Here is a 23537-nt window from a genome sequence, read left to right as displayed (position 1 = left end):
ACAGGTATATCACGAACTTTGGCACTCCACGTATCACATTCAATGGCTTCAAGGTTCTATCTGATCCCGTATTTTCTAGCTAAATTGTATCGGAGTGTGCTCCCGTGAGGAATCACAGAACCAAGCATTTGCGATTACACGTACACAATGGGGAGCCATCCGGCCTGCGACGCTTCCTGCACGTTGACAGGACCGCGTCCTCCTCAGCGTCTCAATAGAGGGTGATTAGCCCTAGGCGTCCAATGACTTAGCTCCGTTACAACACACGCCCGCGAAGCTCGTTCTCAAACGGATGGGTCTTCTTGATTCATATTCGTTGGCTTGTGGGCCACATTTGTGTATAGCGCATTTGAAGCCGCCATATCTGACGACCAAGCGGCGACCCCGTCCAAATCTTTGGGTGATCGGGCTATTAGCTAATGAGAATTGCACATAGTCCGCGGTCGGGACGGAACCTATACTTGGACGGCTCAGGTGCCATTCATCACTCCGTCTGTAGCTTCATCCTCGAGGCCAGGCTCCCCAATCCACCATAGCGTTGGGCCAAGTCCAGTGTGCATCATGCTGCCTCTGACCAGGTAAGGAGGCATGCGACTTGCATTCTCTTCTTCTTCCTGCGTCACATAGCTCTGGCTTCTGAGAGCATCTGGAGAGACATCGTGCCACTGCTCCTCCTCAATTCGGACCATACAACTTTCTGCATTGTCGAAAAAGAACTCGTTATGCGCCCCTCCGCCAGCCTCAGTGCGCCAAACAAAAGTCATGGTGCCACTGTCGTCCTTTTCCCACGTAGAGCCTTCGAACAACGTCTCTGGTGGGACAAGTAGGTCCTCAAAGAAGTCCACTGACAGGTAGATGCCCTGCTGGCTGGACTGCGTGATTGTGGCTCGCATAATCTCGCCTTTGAAGGGGCGGAACACAACGAGTCGGAAATCAACGTTCACGTTGACAATTCCAGTTCCGTGGCCAATGAGTCCTTCCGAGGCAGAGATGAGAGAATGAAAGCCGATGCACAAACCAACTCTGTGAATGACTTTGTCTGCATATTTGGTGTTGATGAAATCCTCAATCGAGCGGATGCTAGGCTTGTGAAAGTCGTTCGGATGTATCTGGACCACATCCGCAAGTGTGATCTGACTTCTATTAATCAGATATTCTATCACGCCAAGTGCGCTCGGCTGCTCACCAGAGTATACATGTTGGTTGATGTGGTGTGTTCGCATTGCTTTGGTGCACAAAAAGAAGAGTCGACCGTTAGGACAAAAGGTACCAGCTCCCGCCCGAAGAAATGCCGACAGCAGCAACCCACACCTTCTTCTCTTCTCGCCCAATACGCACTCTAAGGTATTCCGCATCTTACGGTGCACGACAATTGCCTGCATATGACAGCTCGCATGCTTCAGTGATTGTGCGCGCGAAGATGAGCGGGTTCCAATTCCCTCCTCCGCCGCCGCCTCCATTGCCGCCTTCGAACGGTCCAGCATCATTCCAGGTAGGTTCCCGTGACCAGTCCAGTTCTCGGGGCAGAGGAAGAAGACATGGCGGGCAGAGCGACACACTTACAGGCTCTGACCACGGCACTCACACCTCTGCGTGCTCAATACGTGCACCTCCACGAAACTTCCGAGGTACAGCAGGAGCAAGTTTGTACTCCGATCGGGCATTGTACTCGACTCCGGCCCATATACCTCCTGGCTCGTACGTCAACCCAGCTTTCGCGCGGCCCGCAGCAACACAGGGCACTGGTATGTCCAATGCAAGTGCGCCTGATGAACAACTTCAGTCTAGGCCATCTCAACCAAGGCAACCTGGTCAAGTACCCGCACCCGCCTCTGGGTCGCTCGCTTTTGCAGATGCCCACACAGGATCAGGTGGCTCATATGGTGGTGGCTCTAAAAGAAAGCTGGATAGCTTTCAAGGCGCTCAATCTCGACCACAAACACGCGAGTCCAGAGTCTCCGCCCAAGTGCAGCACAAACGCAGTAGCGAGACCTTGACTAGACTTCGGGAGACATCTTCACCAGTGCTGCCTAGTCGAGTGGACCCTGTGCGTGCACCTGCAGCGAAGACGCAGCAACCGAAAAACTACAATGAAAATGTACTTGGTCTGACGCCAGGAAATCTTGACCCTCATTACACGTCCTCGGAAAGCGACTGTGAAGACGATAGCCTTGACGAGGAAGCTATGCTAGCACATGGTCTTGGACCGAACCTGACCTTTCATGACTCGAACGGGGAAATGCGAACTCTGAATACAGTGGCAGATCTGATGGCCTGGCGAAGTGCGAGACGAGCCAATTTTCCTACCAGGGACCGTTTGAGCCAGAAACATGCCGAGAAGAGGCAGATTGGTTTGGAGCGCAAGAGGCTGCTCACAGAGGCTAGTGAGGCAATACGTTTCGCCATGTGCGCAGAGCTGTCATCGAACAGGCCATCGCCGTCACTGCGTACCCAGGCATCCGTCCAATCGACCAGGTCCAAGCTTGATTCCAGCGAGCCGCATGTAGATAGGAATGCAGAATCGAGCTCCGTGGATGGGGCGCTGTCGCACAACAAGACCGCGAGCGAAAGCAACAATCTTGCCGCACAGAGTTTGCAACCTCGACCATCTATCTTCATCCCGGATCCGGCGATTGAGGCAGCAGGTGCCGAGTCTACACACGGCAAGAGAATTGCAGACGAGCGAAGACTAGATGCTCATTTAGCGTCAAGTAATGAACACGGAAGGCTGGATGCTAGTCAAGTTGAACACGAGACAATCCCCACGGGTAACAACGATGCGTCAGACCCAGATTCGAGCGAGGACCCCCCGGAAGAGACAACGTTCAAGCAGCACAATGCGGCGAAGACGATGAATACGCCGTGCAAATACTTTGTGGCGAGCGGGTACTGCCGCGATGGCAGCACGTGTCGCTTCAAGCATGAGCTTCCAAAGAGAGTCGGACTGGAGCATAAGCGCAAGGTTGATTTGCAGAAGAGCGACCCGTTTGCACCTGCATTGGACGAAACAGGCTATGACAGCAGGAAAAGTATACATCGGCGTCTGCTGGAGCGCGATCGGGATGATCAAGACCAGCTCGCATTGCAGGTCATCAAATACCTTGGCAGTAAGCAATTCTTCTCAAACGGACAGCGGTCAAGGTAAGGTAGTTGAGCAAGCCAAGATGTGTGTGTGTGTCTGCCTGTAAGGACTACCTGAGTCCTTCCATGACAAAGTCGTTTGGACAGCACATATTGAATAGCCCTTCGATGGAAGAGAACCATGTTTAGCATTAGACTCAAGGCCGACACCTACATCCAATTCCGTGAGGACTCCAATAGATTCTATCGCTTTGACGCTCCGAGACACAATACTTCCATGATCAAATATTCACATGCGTGGCACATTCTTGTTCAACAGAACCCGCTTTGACGCCTTTAGCCGCACCATCTTATTAACGCAGACCACACATGGTGATCAGCACAGTCTCCATGGTGCCCTCGTCTCCGTGCACATCTCCCAGGTAGCCAAGCTTTCCGAGACCAATTCCTGTCAACGCGGCTGGGGTCTGGCTTTTGTTTGTGGATGGGGGCCAGACACAAGATTGGACACAAGCTGCGGGTGCAGGTAAGTAGATTGCGTCCGCTGGATCAACATCGCAAAGGTGACGAGCCTCCGGACTGTATCGTGACATGAGAGCAGCCGCATCGGTGCGGCGGGCAGCTCGATTGATGGTATACTCGGCGCGTTGATATTCGCCTGTCCTCCAGTAGAGGCCGAACGACGAGAAGAGTTTCATGGCGTCCATGTCATGGACGAAAGACGGGAAATGGCAACAAAAGACCAGAGTGCCGCCATGGTTCTGGACGAATTGCCGAGCCTCATCCCTCAATGCATCGTATCTGGGCTCCGCCAGAGCCTGGTCGGTTGCGAGGATGATGGGATAGAGATTGCTGCTGAAAAGCACACTGGCCTGGGCTTCGGTGGTGACGGAGTCGACGTCGGCTTTTTCAGACAGTCCAGACAACAAGCGAGAGAAGGTCCTTTCAAATGCAGGCTGCTTGTTGAGCTGGAGGAGTGCCAGCTTTGGTCTGCGATCGATCTTGGGCTTGTTGGCGGCATGTGGTGGTGGTGGTGGTTGTGGTGGCCGAGCAGGACCAAAGAAGGGCCTGGCGGTCTGTTGGGAGTAGACTGCGGCTCTCGAGGGCATGATGAAGCAAGCGATGGCGATGGCGATGGCGATGGCGATGGCGAAGCGGACGAACGCACAGAAAGCGAGTCAGTCAGTCGACGACAGACATGGCGAGATATGAGGAACGCGAACAGACACATGCGGCCATGATAGTTCTGATATTCAGGAGCGGTGAGTGTCACCGCATCGTGAGCGACCAGGACCCAGGCTGGGTTTCATCCATGGAGGGGAGGAGGCCAGGGCAGCAGCGATGAATGAAAAAGGTACAGTAGGTAATGGAAGGCGAGGAAACAGCAGTGTGCAGACTCACAAGCACTGCCAGCGTCGTCGCTAAGTGGAAAGGCTCGCTACAAACAGGACGTCGAGCGCACGAAAGCGTGCAGGCGCGTGAGAGACACGTGAGGACGGGGCGGTGGTGAGTGAACATTGCGCGGCTGTGCTACCTTACCGCCCAGCTCCACAGGGCCGGAGAAGGGGGTTAATGTACGTTAGGTACCTTATTAGTTAGGGTGGCAGTCTGCAGAGCACCGAGAGCAGACGGGAGACGGGGCAGACGCGCTTATCGTCTATTGTCGCCTCATCCCGGGTGTCACGAACGGACGATCCGGGCAGTGAGACTGGATCAGGTACTGTACCGTATCGTAGGTACATAAGGTATACCTTCCAGGTTACCTTATGTATCATGCATGTAATAGGTAAGGTATTTTATTATTTATTCTACACGCACCTCAGCGCTGAGCGCCGGTGGTCACTGGTGGCAGCGGGAGTACGGTAGTACGGGACAGGTAGAAATTACAGGTAGTAGTAGTAAGATCATACCTACCTAGGTACCTCCTAGGTTGCGGATGTGATGGGCGCCGGCGTTGCGCAGAGCGAAGCTGCGAAGGATTGTTGAAAAGGATTCCAGTTGGCGTGCGATGCCTTTAGTTCTACCCAAGGTACATGTAAGGTAGGTACCTAGGTAGGTAAGGTAGGTACATGTAGTTAAAGGTCAGCTCAGGTATTTCATTATTCACCCGTGGACCCATGGCCATGGCCGGCGGTGAGAGCCTGAGAGGGGACCGGAGAGGGACCTCCCTCCCCAATCCCATTTGCGCCAAGTAAAATAGACCCTGCCCTGAGCAGCGAAACCGCTTGAGCGACACCACGTTGCTCAACCACGCCACACCTTGGATATCCCCATCACCATCACCACCACCACCACCACCCCCACCACTCCCATCCTCCCCACCTCACTGACCGGGCACTACTTGTCGCAGGTGAGTTGCTCCCAGTCGCCGCTTCCGCCCGCCGTGGCTGCCTGCTTGCTGCCTGCGCTTTGCTGGCCCGTTGCGATGCGCTCTCCGGTCCACGCAGCCAGAGCCACCTACTCGGGCAAGCCAACAGCGAAAGAACACCTGTATCTCACTGCCAAGGCAGTCGCATTCCACAACCCGCGCTTGTGAAATGCCCACTCAATTGCTGCACACTTCGCCCAACTGACTCGCACGATCTGTAGTTCGGTTCAATAGCACGCACGCACGCACTCACGCACATTCAGCCCTGCCGGCAGAAATACACCACACCCTCCACACACCACCCACCGCGCCGCCATCATGGGTCTCACGTTCTCGAAGCTGTTTGACCGCCTCTGGGGCAAGAAGGAGATGAGAATTTTGATGGTCGGTTTGGACGCAGCTGGAAAAACTACCATCTTGTACAAGCTCAAGCTGGGCGAAATTGTCACCACCATCCCGACCATTGGTGCGTAGTGGGCTCCTCCGGCTTGATGCCCAATTTCCAGCCACTGACACTCATTTTGTGCAGGTTTCAACGTCGAGACGGTTGAGTACAAGAACATTCAGTTCACTGTATGGGACGTCGGTGGACAGGACAAGATCCGACCTCTGTGGAGGCATTACTTCCAGAACACCCAAGGCATCATCTTCGTCGTCGACAGCAACGATCGCGATCGTGTGGTCGAGGCCCGCGAGGAGCTGCAACGTATGCTGAATGAGGACGAGCTCCGTGACGCTCTGCTCTTGGTCTTTGCCAACAAGCAGGATCTGCCAAATGCTATGAATGCTGCAGAGATTACAGACAAGCTCGGACTGCACAGCTTGAGGCAACGCGCCTGGGTATGTACTCCTATGGACATGATTGTTGTGTGTTTCTGCTCCAAAGCTGACCAAGTCTTCAGTACATCCAATCGACCTGCGCCACATCTGGTGACGGTCTCTACGAGGGTCTCGAGTGGTTGAGTAACTCGCTGCGCAAGGCTGGTCACAACTAGACGGCGCCGTCCCGTTACGCATCCAGTGACCAAGCACGAATCTATAAGAAGCACATGGACTGGCTAGATTCCCGTGCGCATGATTGGCATGTTAAAACTCGAGTTTGCGGCAGCAGGACAAGCAGCGAGGACAACAGGCAAGAAGGGAGTTTGGCAGGATGGATGTTGTGCCGGATTAGCGTCTCATCCATGGCTAGCGTGCTGATGTCCTGTGCCATTTTCCATGCTTCTGCCATGAGAGCAAGGTTGCTGCACTCCGGAGGGGACTCTGCAAGGCGTTGTGTCTTCTTTCATGGGCAGAGATGTGCGCGATATAACACTGAGTATGAACGTCTTGCATTCACTTTCTGTACCTTCCAGTTGTACCTCCTATTTCGTCGTGACCGCATTGCCGCATTGGTACTATATTTCTCTTGGCGCTTATACACTTTTGACTGATCATCCATCAGCTCTTTGCACGAGCCTCGTTCAGCCGCCCCACGACCGCAACCACGAGTACCTACGGCCACAAACACCGACACGACCACCACCATTACGACATTCATGCTTCAATAACAACGACTGTGCCCCTAGCGAACAATGGCACAACCTCTTCCATCGAAGGAGCAGACGCTCTTCCGACACCTCGTGCAGAACTACGAATCGAAGCAGTACAAAAAGGGCTTGAAAGCCGCCGAGCAGATCCTGAAAAAGCACCCGAGCCATGGTGATACACAATCGATGAAGGCCTTGATACTCAACAATCAGGGCAAGTCAGATGAGGCCTTCGAGCTGTGCAAGCTGGCCCTCAAGAATGCCATGCGATCGCATATTTGCTGGCATGTCTACGGCTTGCTCTGGCGCAGTGTGAAAAACTACGAGGAAGCCATCAAGGCCTACCGCTTTGCACTGCGACTCGACCCGGACAGCGTGCAGATCCAACGAGACTTGGCATTGTTGCAGGTGCAGATGCGAGACTACCCCGGGTTTGTGCAAAGTCGAAATCAGATGCTCCAGTCGAAACCAGCCTTGAGGCAGAACTGGACTGCATTGGCTGTGGCTTTGCACTTGAATGGAGATTTGGACAAGGCTGAAGATGTTTTGCAAAAGTACGAAGAGACTCTGAAGCAGCCGCCTGCCAAGAACGATATGGAACACGCAGAGGCGTTACTGTATAGGAACACTATCATAGCTGAGACGGGCGATTACAAACGTGCGCTGGAACACCTCGAGTCCATTCAAAAGAGCGCACTGGACAAGACTGCAGTCAAGGAAGCAAAGGCTGCGTATCTGCTCAAGCTTGGTCGAAAAGACGACGCCGAGAAGGCGTACCGTGCGCTTCTGCACAGGAATGTAGAGAAGCGAGCTTACTATCACGGTCTCGAAGCAGCGCTTGGACTGGATCGGACAAAGAGCGAAGATCACGAAAAGCTGCTAGCTGTTTACCAGAGCTTCGCAGACAAGAGCTCGAGGACAGATGCTGCCCGTCGTATACCTTTGGACTTTCTGCGCGGGGACGCCTTCCGACAGCATGCAGATTCATACCTGCGCAGAGCACTTGCAAAGGGCGTGCCGAGCACTTTCGCGAACGTAAAGCAGCTATATGCTGATGAGGACAAGCGCCGTACGATACAGGGTCTCGTAGAGGGATATCTCGAAGAAGAGGCACAGGTCAATGGTGGTGCTGAGGCGCAAGAAGTCAATGGTACTACCAATGGCACAGCCAAGCCAGGCTCTGCCCAGCAGTCCGCAACGTGGTCACTCAGCGTGAACTACTTTCTTGCGCAACATTACAACTACTACCTCTCACGCGATCTTGACAAGGCACAACAACACATTGAGAAAGCTATATCATTGAACACTTCGAAGAGTGACTACACCTACCAGATGACTCGTGCTCGGATATTGAAGAATCAAGGCGATGTGGGGGCTGCATCGAAAGCAATGAATGCTGCGCGGGAGATGGACCTTCGAGACAGATACATCAACACCAAATGTGCCAAATACCAGCTTCGTAACGATGAGCACCAGGCTGCCATCGATACTATGGGCTTATTCACACGGAACGAAGCGGTGGGAGGACCCCTAGGCGATCTTCTGGACATGCAGTGTGTATGGTATATCACTGAAGATGGCGAGTCTTATCTTCGCCAGGGCAATCTCTCACTAGCGCTCAAGCGCTTCAAGGCTGTCTACGATATTTTCGAGGTCTGGACAGAGGACCAGTTCGATTTCCACACCTTTTCGTTGAGGAGGGGCATGATGCGCGCCTATATCGAGATGATCAGATGGGAAGACAAGCTACGTGAACACCCATTTTTCACCCGGGCTGCGTTATCAGCAATCAAAATATATTGCATGCTATTCGATCGTCCAGAGCTTGCGCAGGCAAGTCCACAAAGTGAGGCTGATAAGAAGAAAGCCGCAAAGAAGGCGAGGAAGGAAAGCGAGAAGGCTGAAGCCGACAGGAAAGCAGCAGCTGCAAAGAAGGCCAATGCTAAAGGAGATGACGATGAGGCGGCGCGAAAAGAAGACAAGGACCCACAAGGTCTTGATCTACTCAAGCAGGCGGGCGAGAAACCGCTCGAGGAGGCAATGAAATATGTGACTCCACTTCTGGAACTGAGTCCACGCAACATTCATGCCCAGACTGCGGGCTTTGAGGTCTACATCAGACGAAGTAAGTGGTCTGGCCTGTCCCGAGATGAACATGGAGTGCTAACTATGACATCCTAGAGAAGTATCTGCCCGCGCTACGTTGTCTGCTCGCGGTTCAGTCATCCGACTTCGATGGCACAAGCACTCAGGAAATGGCCAATCGTCTCAAGCTTGCGCTGGAAAAATCGGAAGAGGCTCTCCCCAAAGATGCGCAGCAGGCAATAGAAGCTCTGCTATTGTCGAAGCAGTAATTTCAAGTCTCGTTCAAGATGTGTATACTAGACGCCAGACCCGAACATGCCGGGAAAAGGTCCAGAATATCTGAAACACCGCTATGGTCGAGTACAGTGTGGTGAAATCAGCAAAAAGGAGCTTCACCAGGGCGACTGTCCTTGAGACCTCTCCAAAAGAGGGAAGTGTGCCACATGGGTATTGAGCAGAGGTCTGCCACAAAGAGACTAAATATTTGCATTGAGTATTTAGCTCACTCGGTGAGCCGATTCATAGTCTATGCTAAGACTCCATCGTCAATGACGCTTCTTGTTGGTCCCCACTGCCATGTTTCTTGCGCACAATGAATGCCCGGCATTAAAAACTTATGACAGCTTGTAGCTTAAGGGACTCAAGCGCCCAAGTCCATCGCCCCGGCAGTCGCAGGACCCTGGCTGAATAGTCCCTCGATACTGAATGGCTCCGCCAATCGACTCACAACCTGTACTTCGCTCTTGGATGTTGCAGCTGACGGTTTTGACTGCTGTAGTGCTGGCAATTTGAGCCTCTGCTCTTGCAGGTCATTGAGCACAGTCAAGGCCGCGGCGTGCAGGTTCGGCACGCCACCACGACTCAGCCGACCTCGCTTTCTTGCGACATCGACCAAGAATCTGGTTGTGACATCGCTTCCAGCGGTGACAAGTGGGGGTAGCTGATAAAACTCTAGCAACTGTTGTATCCCATCTGGCGTCTTTTGGAGTCGTGCGAGAAGCCTATTCACGGGCTTCACAGGATCATCGATGACTTGTTGGGGAAGCTTCTTTTTCGCGGACTCCGCTGTGTTGGCTACAGGCTTTGATGTGACTTCGACCTCATCTTCTGCATCGTCTTGATCATCATCGCCGACCCCGTCGTCCTGTCTAGTGTATGCTTGGGCTCTGTGCGAAGCCGATGCCACCAGAGCGGCCATAGGATTCACATCCTCCCTATCATCCATTTCGTCGTCGTCGTCGTCGTCGTCAGCGTCGCGTGACTCTTCCAACTCCTCATCTATCACGACGCCGGGTGTAGTATCCTCCGCTCCGCCCTCTCTCTGCGCCTTGGCGACCTGCCGCCTCCGCTCTTTTTCTTCTTCCTTCGTGCGCTTATTGTCCTCAATCTCAGCCAAGATCTTATCTTTGTAGGGAAACAAATTGGGGATGCCCGGATCCTTCTTCAGTCGGGAGCGCCACTGTGGGTTTTTCTTTGCCTCTTTGCGATCTTTGCGCTGCTTGTTGGCTGAATGCTTCTGGATCTTGTGTCGCAGGCGCACCGACACGCGTTTCGACTGTGGCTTTCCGACTTTCATGTTGGGCGAGGGTTGATTTGAACGAGGTGGGCTGAGTATGTAGTGAGGAACAGCCCGGTCTGGTCTTTCGAGGAATAGAAGTTCTTGTCGCCAAGACAAATTCGAGACCTCGATTATCTAAGCGGATTGCATCACCCCCTAGATAGGTATGTAACCGGACCAATAATTTGGGGTCGCGGGTGTGGCAGTGACTCAGTGAGATCCAGTGCTTTTTTGATTAGGTTGGCACTGTGGTCCCATTTCACGATTGCTTGTACCTCCCAAACCTCCTACCTCCACCTGCTTATGCGGAGCTATAAGGTCGCTATCGCTGATTAAGCCATCATCGTTGCTTACTCGTTCCCGTCGCTGCGGCTGCTTCCCCAAGGTGGTCGATGGTTCGCCGAGCAGCCCGAGCTCCATGCTGGGGGAGGGTCATGATATCGTCGTATAAACCGGTATTGCCTAGCCTGGTAGGTTTCATATCATACACAGTTACACACCGTGAGTCCGTGACAGCCTACCTCCTACAGGCAAGAACCTGAGCGAGCTCACCTTAGCTGTCAGGGCAGCTGCACGCGACGCCCAACCAAGCATCTGGCAACAACAACAACAACAACAACAACAACAACGCCGGCAGCGACACCAGTCAACAGCGTATACAGCAAATTCACGCAATGCTCGAGCGAATGCTGTTACGCTTTCCCGTGCGCTCGCGCATGCCACTCGTGCTGCTCCATTCGCCGCGAGACCGTGCTGCCGCTGGTGTGCGCGCCCCCTTCGCCCTCGCCCTCGCGTCGTCCGTCAAGACCAGATCATACGCGACGCCAGGCCGCCCCAAGAGCGTCGTCGGCGAACCGTCTCGACCTGTCAAACGAGCGGTCAAGAAGGCCGCGAACGAACCTGCTGATGGCAACTCCGCCCCCAAAGGTCAGGTCGCAGCAAAGAAGCGCACCCCAACCAGCACACGTGCTCTGACCCCCGAAAAAGCGAAGCAGCAAAAGGATGCGGCAGAAAAGAAGGACGCAAGAGCTGCTGCCCTGAAAGCGAAGGCGGCACTTCGCAAGTCCAGTGATCGGAAGAAGGCCAAGTTGAAAGACTTGAAGGCTGCAGCCCTGCCGGATGCGCCACGTAGGGTGGTGTACTATTCTGCTTACCAATTGTATTGGTCAGAGCATGTCAAAGCTACAGTTGATACCAATGCCACAACCACTGCTAGAACTAAAGAGGCTGCTATGAAATGGAAAGAGCTGTCAGCCGCAGATTTGGAGGTAAGGCGCCGTCGCATGGATGTCCCATCCGATATATTGACTGTCCCTACGTAGCACTACAACCATCTGCAACGCACGCAAAGAGAGGCTTCCGAGGCTGAGTACCAGCGATGGATCGAGTCATACACACCAGAACAGATTCGGCTCGCGAACCTGGCCCGGGCCCAGCTCCGTCGCGAGTTCCCCAGTCAGAATTCAAAATGGGCTGAGCTACAAGATCAGCGGCGCCCGAAGCGTCCTGAGAGTGCCTATCTGATCTTCAGTCGCAATCGTCAAGCCAGCGGCGATTTCACACATATCAAAGTCCCGGATCGATCCAAGCTGCTTTCCCAAGAATGGAAGGCCTTGAGCGAGAGCGAGAGAAGTGTACGTGCTATGAAGAAATCTTCCAAGCCTTCTGTGTAACTAACGATTCACAGAAGTACGAAAAGTTGTACAACCAAAACCACGAACGCTGGACCGAAGAATATACCCGGGCATATGGACGAGCGCCGGATGTTAAGAAAGCTGCCGCTGCGGCCACCGCCTGAGCTTTTCCGTGCGAAAATTTGCAACTTGTACATGTCTTTTATGGTCCTCACGCCGGCTGGTCGGTGTCGCCCTGCCTATACTCGAATGAAGTGGAACTGTAAGAAAGAAAATATGGGCATACAGAATCTCATTTGTCGTGCTTTGGAACTGCGCCAGGCGCAAGTTATGCGAAAGGTCGGAATAACTTGTTCAAGGTTGGCAATGGTAATCCATTTTCCACATGAATCAGAGAGCTTACGACTCGATGGCGGGGGTGGGGTGTGTATTATGAACGATCACAGCGCGTTTGAATTCCGGACTGGCAATAACATACTGTAGCTGCTTACCTTAGCATATTCATGTCTTTTCCTGTCGTACTAGCTGCTTACCGTGCTGGGATACATGATCGTTGTACCCTGTAGTGGAAGTCTGCTGCGGTGTAAAATTTCATCGCAGCTGTACTTTTACTCTTGCGCAGTCACTGCCAGAGACGACGACGACGACGACGATGATGATGATGATGATGGTGGTGATGATGTTGGCGAATAAACAATATGGTAAACAAGGCGCAATTGAGACTATGCCCGCACAGGGTCTGGTGTGCATTGTGGCCTTACTGTGAAATGGCGAGCACGGAACGAATAACTCGTGACCCGTCGTGCCTACCTTAGGTACAGGTAAATGTACCTACCATCCGTGCAGCACGCAAAGCCGAGAAGTAAAGTATGGACATGAAGTAAAAGGAGCAACGAAACTTATTGCTTCTGCAAGCCCCAAGCGCGAATCGCCATGGAGCATAATCTCTGAATCACTTGCGTCGTACCTCTTTGGTCTTCAGATTCAATAAACTGTTGAGCTACCCTCAATTTGCTCACGGGATCATTCGGGTCATCCGAAGAGGCCACGAGCTGTCCCTGTGGGCGCCAGTCTGGCATTCGACCTCCGATATGCCGCGCCACCGCTAGGGAGTAGAGCACATCCCGATTCTCTAGCATATGAAGAAGATTTCGCAGCGTGACGAGGACGTCGTCGATTTCTCTTTGCACGTGCGGGCTGTCGTCGCGCATTGCCACGAATCTCGCGAGATGATGCCAGAAAGCGCGTTCGTTAAATTTCTGATTTACAGCTGAGTTGTCGGTACCCGGCTGCATTGAGGGCTGGTGCGGTGGTGCAGGGCTGACTCGGCTGGGATCAAGGTATTGTCCGGTCAGGAGATTCTCAATCACGTCAAGACGAAAGAGTAATTCCTGCAGGACATGGTCATTCGCTGCACCATTTGCCATGCGTAGAGAGCTGCGAGGCATGATTGCAAGTAGCCAGACCAGGCGCGCTTCCAAGGACTGCATGTGCTTCCCATTTGCATCTTCTCGGGCTTGGAATTGCTCGACACATTGCAGCACGAAATCCTGAAGAACTGCATCGCGATGCAGCTGTGCTAGGCCATGCTGCGAGTACCAGGTGGTCTCAAACAGCCGATCGAGACCAATGGCATAGTGGTACTTGAAAAACGTCTCCAGTTCCTGTTGGCTGGCCGATGTCACGGGCGGAGGCGCTTCGCGCAGGTTGTATCGCGGGGGTATGTCGTTGAGCGAAAAGAGATCGTCGACGCGAATCGCTCGCACTGCAAGACCGTCAGAGACACAAGCGGTGGAGTAGGTATGAGCGGGATCAACGCTTACCTGTCCGCGTGGGCTGCAGCGCATTCGGGTAGTTGTTGAGGTGCGCCATGTGATGCGGCTGGTCGCCACTCGACAGCGCAGGGTCTAGGGAAGGGCCGTTGCCGTAGTGAGAGTCGAAGTGAGCGTGCTCAGCGCGCGGCAGTCCAGCAGCCTGCATGAATGTGCCTCCTGTGCCTGGGTAGGCATGTGGTGGACCGTATTGGCCGGATGGATGATAATTGGGGGGGGCCGAGGCGGAGGCAGAGGGTGTTTGAGGGTGGATGCTGGGCGCAGGCTGGATGTTGGCCGGGCTGGGTTGTTGTTTGAAGATGGGATCGTATCCCAGACATTCGCGTTTGGATTTCTGACAGTTGCGACACGTAGGCACGCCCTCGTCACACTGTGGTTGAGAGCAGACGGTTAGTACAGGTACAGGTAGGAGGTATGGAAGGGATCGAGTTGTCGGAAGCGGTTCGTGATGGAACAAGGTGTCGCTTGTTTTTTTAGGTCCTCGCTTATGGGCGCAGCCCGCCGCAGACGCGACGACCTCGCATTTCGCCAGAACCCCCAACACATGGCGCACGCGTCGCACTCACCTTGATCCGTCGCTTGCGACATGTCAAACAGCCCGTCTTGGTCCGCCTCTTGATCTCCTTTTTATGTCGTCCTCCCGACATCTGACGTGCATCAAGCGCAGGTTGTGGAGGCAGCGGGAAGCGCATCACGGCGTTCTGCCCGGCGGTCGCAACATTCGAGGGCATGGGTGCCGGCGGGCGGTATTGCTGATACTGCTGCGGTGGGTATGGAGGCGGCGGCGCATGCTGTTGCTGTTGCTGTTGCTGTTGCTGTTGCTGTTGTTGCTGTTGTTGCTGTTGCTGCTGCTGCTGCTGCTGCTGTTGCTGTTGCTGTTGCTGTTGCTGTTGCTGAGGAGGCATTTGACTGCCATACGACGATGTCGCCTGCAGTCCGGCGTATTGTATGGGGGGCAAGTTTAGCGGAGCTTCTGGTGGATGGCTCTCCATGCTCGGCTGCGGCTGCGGCTGGTGCTGGCGCGAGTGCTGGTGATGCTGCATTATGGGTGTCTAACTACAGTGCGGTTTGGAATCTGCGCAGCTCGCCCGTGGCAGCGGGCAGACGGCGGGCGTAACTTCGAAGGGGCGAGGGCGAGAGCGACGGCGAGGGCGGAGACGAGAACGACGGCGAGGACGACGACGACGGCGACGACGACAACGAGACGGGCGACGACGACGATGGTGCAGTGCTCGTCCGTCCGTCCGTCCGTCCTGCCTGCAGCATATACCACTCGGCGTCACACTTCCTCATAGCGCGGGCGATAGGTTCTTGTCCGAGAGCGGGCTAGTGTCCACAGCACTAATGCATGGCGAGCCGAACCCTTGAGTGCGTGTGGTGGACAGGGTGGTAAGGGTAGGTAATAATAATAATGCCGCGCGCGACCTGTCACCTTTCGAGCCCGTTTCTGCTGGCCTGTACCAAGTATACACGGAGCCGCACCTCGGCCTTGGCTCTTCGCTACAGCCTACCTGACCCTGACCCTACCTGACCTACTGTACTTCCCGCTTCATCCAGGGACTGTCAGGTATTTATTATATGTATGTTCCAGTCGATGTCCTTTAGATGTATCTATGTTCCAGTCCTTTACAATTCACCACTGTCATTAGGTTATCATCAGCAGCAGCAGAACCACCACCACCACTAGGAGGTGCCACTACCGTACCAATCTCCCGTCTCTCCCGTCTCTCTCTCTCTCCGCGCCGCTTCGCTTCGCTTCGCTTCGCTTCTGCTCGGTTCAAGTTCCAGAAGCAGCACGCAGTGGAGCCCGGGTCTCTAGCGCTGGCTCCTGCCTCGAGCACAACCTTGTCGATGAGGCTCCATCCATGTCTGCCCACGAGCTCACAGACCCCTGTCTCGCTTATCTCTCTGCACACCTTAGAGTCATCATTAATCAGCTGCACACTGGACTGCTCGAGACGGGACTTGGGCTATCTGCGCCTGCCACATTTTGCTCCACCAGTGCACACGGAAGCCGGCAGCAGACCTCAGCTTGATTTGCTGCCGCCACCCAGATGATGTGATTCGACTGCCACGTCGGCCTTCCTCAACGTCGATGATGACGGGTTTGCCGCGAAATATATTGTTACCCCTCCCTCTCTGACTTGTACTGGGCCGGAGGAGGATCAAATGCTTGTACCTCCTAACACACACACACACACACACACACACACACAACTTGGTTCGCATATGGCGCTTCGAGCGCCATGGTTCAATCGCTGACGCTCCCGCGACAGGGAGGCCATAGAGAGTAGTACCTTGTGGATGTAGCAGCCCGCCGCTCAAACATGCTCAACAGAGCGCAACGGCAGGTCAGGTAAAGAGTCCGAGTCCCACGCCGGTCGGGACGATTCGCGGCCGAATATGCCATGAAGGTTTTCCTGCGGCACAGAAGATACCTGCCCGTAATTAACTACCTTGCCTGTACCTACCTAGGTATCTGTACCTGACCTTTACATAGGTACCTTAGGTACACCTTATGTATCTGTAGACATTCCAATAATAATACCTACCTTACCTACCTATGCTACTGGCACCTGGATCCATGTTAGGGTCCGCATCTACTACTTAGGTACACTACATGTATATACCTACCGACATCAGTCCCGAGACAGGAGCGTTGAACTGATTATTGCGAGACCTGCTAAAGACCAGACCCTAGGTACCAAGTTTCACTCGGGATTCAGCTTAGCCCTAGTACCAGGTAGGTACCTACAGTACCTACCTAGGTAAGGTATTCATGATTTCGCTAGACCCTACAGTGGATATGCTAGGTTCTAGCATAAGGTATATGCATTATATATGTGCATATTTAATGCATAAGGTATACATTCCATACCGTGCCCAGCCTCGGGAATAACGATGCCTACCTTACCTACCTACGGTAACCTTAGGTACCTACGTACCTGGTACTCTCCCAATCACACATTGTTGCTACCTACCTACCTACCTACCTACCTACAGGTACCTAGTAGCGTACTCTTGCCTGATGCTGTCCATTGTGAAAATGGTCGCTCCTGCCGTGAAAGTGGATTCCCTTTCCAACAGTGAGACCGGCACGTCAGGGTAAGCATGCTACCTAGGTACATACCTTAGGTACGCTTCAGGTTGCACTGGCGGTACATGTGCTTACGAGATTCGAAAATGACAATGCAAGCGAGACTGCATCGTCGGCGGCGTGCATTAAGAAAATTCCACCCCGTGTGTTTATGCTAACCCGAATCCCTTCGCTACCGCATCTGATGACCATCATCCGCACAGATGTCCTGGTCATGAAAACACACATCGTTGCGCGGGCGCCTGTATGCGCCCCGAATACCAGGCGTCTGAAAAACAAACAAGCAGAAAAAACCAGACGCCCGATCCAAATGACTCCATGCGCGATCTATGCCATTCGACAATCCCGTATCGGCATATTGATACGCAATCATAGCAGAACTTCAGTCGTAGCGATAAGGCTGTGCCCACCATAGTAACGCCGTACATATTCCAAATTTGCAGAGGAGCCCTGCTGATGCATCCTCGAGTGCACCATCTCTAAGTCTTTCCATCATGGACAGGTCCAGGTTAGAGGGTGTCACGGCCAAAGTCGAGGGAGCGACGGACCCCGGTCGACTCCATGACAAAATGCTCACGTACTGTGAACGTCAGCGATAGTCTGGGGACGTCCACGACCGAGGTGCCTTGCCACTACTGGAGTGTGCGTCAAAAGCCATCTAGATACGTTGGCCCCCACTTCTTCGCCCATTGTCGAAGCACAATGGATGCTGTGAACAGTTAGCGATTGGATGGTCATAGTTGATCAGACCGACTTACCTTTCAGAAACTTCTTACTAGCATACTTGCGGAAGAATGCCTCGTGCATAACAGGGGCATATAGGTAGTCAACCATCAGCTTGAAGACCGGCCGAATGTCACCCTCGGTGTAGCCTGCATACTTCGCCAGAGTGGCATCCCATTCGCCACGATCGAGAGCCAGGCGTGCGAGGTACATAGCCGCCGCAGCCACCTGCGATGGTGGGTACTTGAGAAATCGGTGGTCGAGACAAGCAATCTCCAACAAGTACTTGCCTAAAGTCCGAGTCTGGATGTCGTAGTTGTCGGCTTTGGAGATACGCCGGAGAAAGTTCATGGGGTTTGGATACGAGAGGTCGTAGTCGAGCGTGGCCAGAACAAAGCGCTCAGCAGACAATATCTCAGTATCCTTGAAGCCATCGTCGGCGACATGGACGAAATTTTGGACGTGTGGTGACAAGACCTCTTCGTACTTGGAGGCAATGAACATCGCCGTCACTCCCACCAGCTGGAGGCGATCGAGATGGACGACCTTGCAGGAGAGAAAACGATCGATGATGTTGACAGCAAGGAACAGAGTCTCCGGCAGCAGCCTGAAACGCGCGTGGACCTCCAGGAGCCAGTCTACGAGGATGCCGCGCATCTTCCACTCCAGCTCGCCTTGGTTGTCCATGTAATCGGGATTGGCCATCGTCGAAATCTCCGCTTCGCGCATGTAGTCAAAGATCTCGTGGACGTACTCGGCAACCATGAGTGGGTCACCGAGATCCTCCGTGTCAAGATCTTCGGCCTCCTTGATGAGCTCTTCCAACGACTTCTCCTCTTCGTGCTCTTCCAAATCAACAGGCTCTGTGACAGCCGGCTTCGGGCTAGTCTTCTTGATACTGTCAGCACTTGCGCCATTCTTCGGCGGTGGCACGTTCTCCGCGTCCTCATCTTCGTCCTCCTCAACGGCGACACGCTTGGGTTTGGAGGTCGACGTGTTTCTCTTCTTGATGGCATGGCCAGTTTGGATACCAGAGCCGCTTGCGGGTCGCTTGAGTTCTGAGGAGGCATTGGCGGGTCTCGCACCGAGGACAGGACGCGTCGAGCTAGTGCGCCCAACAGGTTTTTGAATGCCAGCAGGCTTCACAGCCTTCGATAAAGTACCTTTCGAGAGAGTTTCCTTTTTCGCATCGCCATTGTCGACCAGTTCCTTCTTCGCAACATTGCTGACGTCGCCCAGAGCAGTCCGCTTGCGAGCGCCCAGAGTGCCAGTAGTGGAGACAGTAGTAGTGCGCTTGGTAGTCAATGCCTTCTTGGGTGGGTCACCAGCACCAGCATGGTCGAGGGCAGCAGCTTTGGCACGCGTCAGACGTGTCGTCCCGGCATTCTCGGCATTCTCGTCCGTGACCGTCCGCCTGGCAGTACGGGCCTGGAGAGGAATGATGTCAGCGTGTTTGCGAATGGTTGGCCGCGGTAATGTGCACAATAGTACTCACGGGTGGCATTGTAAAGGGATCGTTAAGTATGGCGAGGACACGCGTATTCTCGCGTCGAAGGTGAACGCAAAGGTGCGTGTTGGTGCAAGTTTGGTGTTTGGGACGTGCTGAACGTGTTGCTGTATATCGAAAGCTTATGTCAGCAAGCCGTGTTGACTGGGCGAAACACCGCCGCCAGTGCAGGACGCGATGGACGGCTCACCAGCGGGATTAGCAAGTAGAGGAGGCCCGATCGGCAGCAGCAGTTAGAGTCCTGCTCGCGGCCAGTATACTCGTCGGGGGTATGCAGGTTGGAATGCTGGAAAGTCGTGAAGATGGCGATGCTGCTATGCGCTCGCTGTATGCTGTAGTGAAGATGCGACGCCGACGGTGGCCGGAGACGTGCCGTGCTGCGTGCGGTGATGTCGCTGCTGCTGCTGCTGATGCGTCGAGGGTGGACCAGACCAGAGGGGAGGGTGGAGGGTGGAGGGTGGTGGTGATGGTGGTGGTGTGGTGGTGGGTGAATGTCAAGACGCGAGGCGAGAAAGAGAAAGCTCGCGTTTCGATGTAGTGGAGCAAGCTGGCTGAGCTTTGATGTCGGCTTGCCGCAGTCGCGTCCCAATGTTGTTGTTGTTGTTGTTCCGGTGTCCGGGGGGCAAATTTCAAACAACACACAATACAATATACCTCTGCTGTCGCACCGTGCGAGTAGTAGATGCAGTGGGATGGCTCCTATTCGCCGCGATGCTTACTTGCAATGCTTTCTCTAGTGAGTGCAGACTGCGGGCTGCGGCATCGCAACGTCTGATCAGGCTCTGGTCTCGCTGTGTGCGGTCGTTGCGAGGGACAACTGAGCCCGGTCAGCTGACGTGGAGGCTCCCGTGCTTTGTGCTTGGCGCGCGCTGCTGCTCCGGCCCTGGCCTGCATCCTATCCTGGGCCTGGTTTGATCGTGCTGCCTCTGCGGTTGAGTATTGCGAAACATCCATTCTTGTTGTCGTTCGTCTGGACGAAGACTGTCACTACGCGGGCTGTCAGAGGATCATGCTGCAGCCACGGACGCGCGCGGTCTGCTCACACTGCCGCTCTCTCCTCTCTACCGTGCGCCGGACCTATGCCACTGCGGTCCAAAAGCCCATCAAAGACACCGCCGCCGCCGCTGCTGCCATCAACACGCAAGATGTCACCGCCTTCACGCCTCCGACTGCACCAATGCCGATGCGCAACAAGGTTGCGTTCCAGCTCAAGACATACAAGCCTCGCACTCCCGGTCAGCGACACTTGCGTCGCCCTATAAACGACCATCTCTGGAAGGGCAAGCCATTGCGCAAGTTGACCTTCACGAAGCTTGGTCATGGCAAAGGCGGGCGCAACAACTCTGGTCGTGTGACCGTGCGGCATCGTGGTGGCGGTCACCGGAGGAGGATCCGCACTGTGGACTACGTGCGCGCCGAGCCTGGAACGCATCTGGTGGAACGAATCGAGTATGACCCCAACAGGTCTGCCCATTTGGCACTGGTGGAGAACGTCAAGACCAAGGTCAAAAGCTACATTATTGCCGCAGAAGGCATGCGAGCTGGCGACACCGTGGAGTCGTTCCGAGCAGGCATACCGAAAGAGCTTTTGGCAAGCATGGGCGGCGTGATCGATCCGGGTATTCTTGCTGCAAGAACAGCATTCCGTGGCAATTGCTTGCCTATGCACATGGTGCCACTTGGAACACAGGTCTACTGCGTTGGCTCGACTCCAGAGAAGGGCGCAGTGTTTTGCCGCAGTGCTGGCACATATGCGACGGTGATTGCAAAAGAAGAACGGGGCAAGAAGGTCATTGACGTGACTGTCAGATTGCAGAGCGGCGAGGTGCGAAAAGTGAGCAAAGATGCATGTGCTACCATTGGAGTGGCGAGCAATCCACACCACCACTTCACACAACTCGGCAAGGCTGGCCGGAGCAGGTGGCTTAACATCAGACCCACGGTTCGTGGTGTAGCCATGAATGCAGTGGATCATCCTCATGGAGGAGGGCGCGGTAAGAGCAAGGGAAATGTGCACCCTGTGTCCATCTGGGGCACGCCGGTGAGTCATATTTCCATCTCATGTGCGAGTAGCAGTATGCTAACGCGTATCGTAGGCGAAAGGAGGTTACAAGACGCGCAAGAAGCGCAATCCGAACCAGCATGTTGTAGTGGAAAGACCACGCAATCAAGGAAAGCGAAGAGCGAAGAAATAGCGGGAAGCATATGTCACAGAAAACATCTCAGGCATTCCATGTCCATCAAGTCACAAATCGAAATGCCATCTTCTTGTACATGTAGTCACACCTGGTACCTATTCTCATATTGCCTTTTTGTGGGTTCTGCCTCCGAATCCCGCGGCCTCGGCTTGATGGGCTCCGACATCTCGACTTCATACCTTCATTGATTGTGTCCGTGCTGTCAGTCAGTCATTGAAACATTGGTCCACAACCACCATGTCTGCCATAGAAGAACTGTATCCGACTCCTTGCGCTTTCTGTCGCATCAGTTCTGCGTATCCGCCAGAAAGCTCGGACGTGCCTCAGTCTCCAGATCCGGAGCGCGTTGACCCACAGTGCCATCTCATCCTCTCCGCGCCGCTGGTGCTCGCGTTTCTCGACATTATGGTCAGTTATAGCACCTGGAAGCCCTTTCAGTCTCCTTTTTAGAGATGCCTGCTTACCGTCAATCTGTCACTTTTATAGCCCATTTCCCCTGGGCATATTCTGCTCACAACTCGAAGGCATTACCGAACACTAGGGGACCTCCCAGCAAGCAAAACGAACGATACCTGGGTGGCACGACGGGCTGCCGAGGAGGCGCGCGATACATCCCGAGCCCTCGGCGAGTGGTTGCCCATCATCAGCAGGGCTCTTTGTAGGTGGAGTGACCGATCGATGGCATTTCCTGTTCTCGTTGTCTTGCTAAGCTCGCTTTTCACTCCGACGCTGAGCTGGTCAACCAAGCGTCGCTGGAACAAGTCCGCATCATCAGAGATACTTGCTGACCCTTTGATCTGCAATTTTTCAGGCAAGGTGACAGGCATTGAGGACTGGAACGTGGTGCAGAATAACGGTAGGAAGATGATTTGAAGGGCAAGGGATAGCCCGACATTCTCTTGAGGGCCCTACTGCCAAACTCTTACAACCCGTTTACAAACGCAACTGACGCCATCTGACAACAGGAGAACGTGCAGCGCAAGTCGTGCCGCACATTCATTTCCATCTCATCCCGCGCTATCAAGAAGGTCGGCAGGAAGCGCAGCATAGTGGCAGAACTGACAGCGCGCTCAAATCATGGTACGAGTGGTGATTATGCACAATGGGAACGTTAGCTGACCGATATGAAGGAAAATGTTTGGGCGGGGCTCTCGGGAAGATCTAGACGACGACGAGGCAAGAGAACTCGCGAACAGACTGCGGGATGCTATCAAAACGGAGGTGGAAATCGGCAGCAAGACTTCCAAGCTTTGATATTGGGACTCACGCAATGGGCGCCATGTTCCACACTGGTCTATGCACCTCGCTATCTGACCCTTATGAAGCGCCCCGACCCAGCTATATCACTGGAGGCGTCTCCATACTCTGGCAACAGCTAATTTGATATCAATGGCCACAGCCTTGTCTTTCGGAAGCGTTATCCGATGTGTGATCGAGTATCGAGTCAAGCTTACCGCAAAATACAAGAAGTCTGAAGAAGACTCCGCCACTCAATGATAGCCACGTTTCGACAGAAAGCAAGCTATGGTCTGCAAGATCCTTCCTCGCTAGTGCATGTGAAACGCCGACTCCAACACACTCGCGCTTATCCCAAGCTTGTCCTACGGCTTTGAGCACTGGGATGGTCTATAGCATATTGCCATCTGGCAATACTTTGAAGTTTTAAATGAAATTTCGAACACGTGAAGATGAGCTCCTCACGTCCCTACATGGACTTGGAATCAATGTATAGAGCTAGCTTAAATGATGTGGACTGATTTCACGCTTGAAATTGCCTCTCAGGACGTTGACCAAGTAGAACTCAGACGGACCTCAGTATAGAGGCTCTCACCGATCCTGTTGTACATGAATTGAGCTGGCTTTGGGTGGTTGTGTATCTGCATCTATGTCGCTGGTGCGGTGAGATGAGGACGTGACTCGCGCTG

The 23537-nt window shown here is 53.9% G+C and overlaps 11 protein-coding genes across 11 annotated transcripts; 6 read left to right on the top strand and 5 right to left on the bottom strand.

Moving 5' to 3' along the window:
- Positions 1 to 68: 68 nt before the first annotated feature.
- Positions 69 to 1198, bottom strand: SEPMUDRAFT_160512 (DNA-directed RNA polymerase III 25 kd polypeptide; the record flags this gene model as incomplete). The annotated part of the gene is made up of 2 exons (XM_016907897.1): positions 69 to 1133; positions 1187 to 1198. The coding sequence occupies 2 exons, from the start codon at positions 1196 to 1198 to the stop codon at positions 471 to 473; spliced, it is 675 nt and encodes a 224-aa protein (XP_016765313.1). The 3' UTR covers positions 69 to 470.
- Positions 1199 to 1726: 528 nt separating this feature from the next.
- SEPMUDRAFT_146292 (uncharacterized protein) lies at positions 1727 to 4378 on the top strand. The gene has a single exon (XM_016903558.1). It carries the CDS (start codon positions 1748 to 1750, stop codon positions 3143 to 3145), a length of 1398 nt encoding a protein of 465 aa, XP_016765311.1. The 5' UTR covers positions 1727 to 1747; the 3' UTR covers positions 3146 to 4378.
- Positions 3453 to 3917, bottom strand: SEPMUDRAFT_31080 (uncharacterized protein; the record flags this gene model as incomplete). Its single annotated transcript, XM_016908468.1, has 1 exon — positions 3453 to 3917. A coding segment is annotated over one exon (465 nt), but the record flags the coding sequence as incomplete, so codon positions are not given.
- A 976-nt stretch (positions 4379 to 5354) lies between the features above and the next one.
- On the top strand, positions 5355 to 6782 carry SEPMUDRAFT_146291 (ARF/SAR superfamily). Its single transcript, XM_016903557.1, has 4 exons — positions 5355 to 5431; positions 5671 to 5915; positions 5979 to 6289; positions 6352 to 6782. Exons 2-4 carry the CDS (start codon positions 5768 to 5770, stop codon positions 6442 to 6444), a joined length of 552 nt encoding a protein of 183 aa, XP_016765310.1. The 5' UTR covers positions 5355 to 5431; positions 5671 to 5767; the 3' UTR covers positions 6445 to 6782.
- A 160-nt stretch (positions 6783 to 6942) lies between these two features.
- Positions 6943 to 10665, top strand: SEPMUDRAFT_146290 (N-terminal acetyltransferase A, auxiliary subunit). The gene is made up of 2 exons (XM_016903556.1): positions 6943 to 9103; positions 9160 to 10665. Exons 1-2 carry the CDS (start codon positions 7024 to 7026, stop codon positions 9330 to 9332), a joined length of 2253 nt encoding a protein of 750 aa, XP_016765308.1. The 5' UTR covers positions 6943 to 7023; the 3' UTR covers positions 9333 to 10665.
- On the bottom strand, positions 9704 to 10639 carry SEPMUDRAFT_113202 (GN3L_Grn1-domain-containing protein; the record flags this gene model as incomplete). The annotated part of the gene is made up of 1 exon (XM_016901020.1): positions 9704 to 10639. The coding sequence occupies one exon, from the start codon at positions 10637 to 10639 to the stop codon at positions 9704 to 9706; it is 936 nt and encodes a 311-aa protein (XP_016765309.1).
- Positions 10666 to 10917: 252 nt separating the features above from the next.
- On the top strand, positions 10918 to 12774 carry SEPMUDRAFT_146289 (uncharacterized protein). Its single transcript, XM_016903555.1, has 4 exons — positions 10918 to 11122; positions 11186 to 11889; positions 11944 to 12255; positions 12309 to 12774. The coding sequence occupies exons 1-4, from the start codon at positions 11014 to 11016 to the stop codon at positions 12417 to 12419; spliced, it is 1236 nt and encodes a 411-aa protein (XP_016765307.1). The 5' UTR covers positions 10918 to 11013; the 3' UTR covers positions 12420 to 12774.
- Positions 12775 to 13006: 232 nt separating this feature from the next.
- Positions 13007 to 15306, bottom strand: SEPMUDRAFT_146288 (uncharacterized protein). Its single transcript, XM_016903554.1, has 3 exons — positions 14654 to 15306; positions 14079 to 14457; positions 13007 to 14020 (listed from the first exon to the last, which is right to left on the bottom strand). Exons 1-3 carry the CDS (start codon positions 15128 to 15130, stop codon positions 13155 to 13157), a joined length of 1722 nt encoding a protein of 573 aa, XP_016765306.1. The 5' UTR covers positions 15131 to 15306; the 3' UTR covers positions 13007 to 13154.
- A 1739-nt stretch (positions 15307 to 17045) lies between these two features.
- Positions 17046 to 19860, bottom strand: SEPMUDRAFT_146287 (A/B/D/E cyclin). The gene is made up of 4 exons (XM_016903553.1): positions 19605 to 19860; positions 19403 to 19521; positions 17943 to 19335; positions 17046 to 17893 (listed from the first exon to the last, which is right to left on the bottom strand). Exons 2-4 carry the CDS (start codon positions 19409 to 19411, stop codon positions 17832 to 17834), a joined length of 1464 nt encoding a protein of 487 aa, XP_016765305.1. The 5' UTR covers positions 19412 to 19521; positions 19605 to 19860; the 3' UTR covers positions 17046 to 17831.
- A 495-nt stretch (positions 19861 to 20355) lies between these two features.
- On the top strand, positions 20356 to 21720 carry SEPMUDRAFT_146286 (ribosomal protein L2). The gene is made up of 2 exons (XM_016903552.1): positions 20356 to 21455; positions 21511 to 21720. Exons 1-2 carry the CDS (start codon positions 20424 to 20426, stop codon positions 21607 to 21609), a joined length of 1131 nt encoding a protein of 376 aa, XP_016765304.1. The 5' UTR covers positions 20356 to 20423; the 3' UTR covers positions 21610 to 21720.
- Positions 21721 to 21802: 82 nt separating this feature from the next.
- On the top strand, positions 21803 to 23310 carry SEPMUDRAFT_146285 (HIT-like protein). The gene is made up of 5 exons (XM_016903551.1): positions 21803 to 22020; positions 22099 to 22270; positions 22424 to 22468; positions 22578 to 22692; positions 22743 to 23310. The coding sequence occupies exons 1-5, from the start codon at positions 21850 to 21852 to the stop codon at positions 22864 to 22866; spliced, it is 627 nt and encodes a 208-aa protein (XP_016765303.1). The 5' UTR covers positions 21803 to 21849; the 3' UTR covers positions 22867 to 23310.
- Positions 23311 to 23537: the final 227 nt, after the last annotated feature.

Source organism: Sphaerulina musiva (assembly GCF_000320565.1).
Source record: "Sphaerulina musiva SO2202 unplaced genomic scaffold SEPMUscaffold_1, whole genome shotgun sequence".
In the NCBI taxonomy this organism is placed as follows: Eukaryota; Fungi; Ascomycota; class Dothideomycetes; order Mycosphaerellales; family Mycosphaerellaceae; genus Sphaerulina; species Sphaerulina musiva.
This window is presented reverse-complemented; position numbering and strand designations above follow the sequence as displayed.

What these genes read in the sequence shown, in the direction of transcription:
- SEPMUDRAFT_146292 (XM_016903558.1), top strand. Translation starts at nt 1,748, where the DNA reads ATGTCCAATGCAAGTGCGCCTGATGAACAACTTCAGTCTAGGCCATCT.
- SEPMUDRAFT_146291 (XM_016903557.1), top strand. Translation starts at nt 5,768, where the DNA reads ATGGGTCTCACGTTCTCGAAGCTGTTTGACCGCCTCTGGGGCAAGAAG. An exon ending in CACCACCATCCCGACCATTG is followed by an intron (nt 5,916 to 5,978) that starts GTGCGTAGTGGG and finishes CATTTTGTGCAG; the next exon opens with GTTTCAACGTCGAGACGGTT. An exon ending in GCTTGAGGCAACGCGCCTGG is followed by an intron (nt 6,290 to 6,351) that starts GTATGTACTCCT and finishes CCAAGTCTTCAG; the next exon opens with TACATCCAATCGACCTGCGC.
- SEPMUDRAFT_146290 (XM_016903556.1), top strand. Translation starts at nt 7,024, where the DNA reads ATGGCACAACCTCTTCCATCGAAGGAGCAGACGCTCTTCCGACACCTC. An exon ending in TGAGGTCTACATCAGACGAA is followed by an intron (nt 9,104 to 9,159) that starts GTAAGTGGTCTG and finishes ATGACATCCTAG; the next exon opens with AGAAGTATCTGCCCGCGCTA.
- SEPMUDRAFT_146289 (XM_016903555.1), top strand. Translation starts at nt 11,014, where the DNA reads ATGGTTCGCCGAGCAGCCCGAGCTCCATGCTGGGGGAGGGTCATGATA. An exon ending in ATCATACACAGTTACACACC is followed by an intron (nt 11,123 to 11,185) that starts GTGAGTCCGTGA and finishes CTTAGCTGTCAG; the next exon opens with GGCAGCTGCACGCGACGCCC. An exon ending in TGTCAGCCGCAGATTTGGAG is followed by an intron (nt 11,890 to 11,943) that starts GTAAGGCGCCGT and finishes GTCCCTACGTAG; the next exon opens with CACTACAACCATCTGCAACG.
- SEPMUDRAFT_146288 (XM_016903554.1), bottom strand. Translation starts at nt 15,130, where the DNA reads ATGCAGCATCACCAGCACTCGCGCCAGCACCAGCCGCAGCCGCAGCCG. An exon ending in GTCGCAAGCGACGGATCAAG is followed by an intron (nt 14,458 to 14,653) that starts GTGAGTGCGACG and finishes TCTCAACCACAG; the next exon opens with TGTGACGAGGGCGTGCCTAC. An exon ending in GCTGCAGCCCACGCGGACAG is followed by an intron (nt 14,021 to 14,078) that starts GTAAGCGTTGAT and finishes ACGGTCTTGCAG; the next exon opens with TGCGAGCGATTCGCGTCGAC.
- SEPMUDRAFT_146287 (XM_016903553.1), bottom strand. An exon ending in TAGTAAGAAGTTTCTGAAAG is followed by an intron (nt 17,894 to 17,942) that starts GTAAGTCGGTCT and finishes AACTGTTCACAG; the next exon opens with CATCCATTGTGCTTCGACAA.
- SEPMUDRAFT_146286 (XM_016903552.1), top strand. Translation starts at nt 20,424, where the DNA reads ATGCTGCAGCCACGGACGCGCGCGGTCTGCTCACACTGCCGCTCTCTC. An exon ending in TGTCCATCTGGGGCACGCCG is followed by an intron (nt 21,456 to 21,510) that starts GTGAGTCATATT and finishes CGCGTATCGTAG; the next exon opens with GCGAAAGGAGGTTACAAGAC.
- SEPMUDRAFT_146285 (XM_016903551.1), top strand. Translation starts at nt 21,850, where the DNA reads ATGTCTGCCATAGAAGAACTGTATCCGACTCCTTGCGCTTTCTGTCGC. An exon ending in TCGCGTTTCTCGACATTATG is followed by an intron (nt 22,021 to 22,098) that starts GTCAGTTATAGC and finishes TCACTTTTATAG; the next exon opens with CCCATTTCCCCTGGGCATAT. An exon ending in GACAGCGCGCTCAAATCATG is followed by an intron (nt 22,693 to 22,742) that starts GTACGAGTGGTG and finishes ACCGATATGAAG; the next exon opens with GAAAATGTTTGGGCGGGGCT.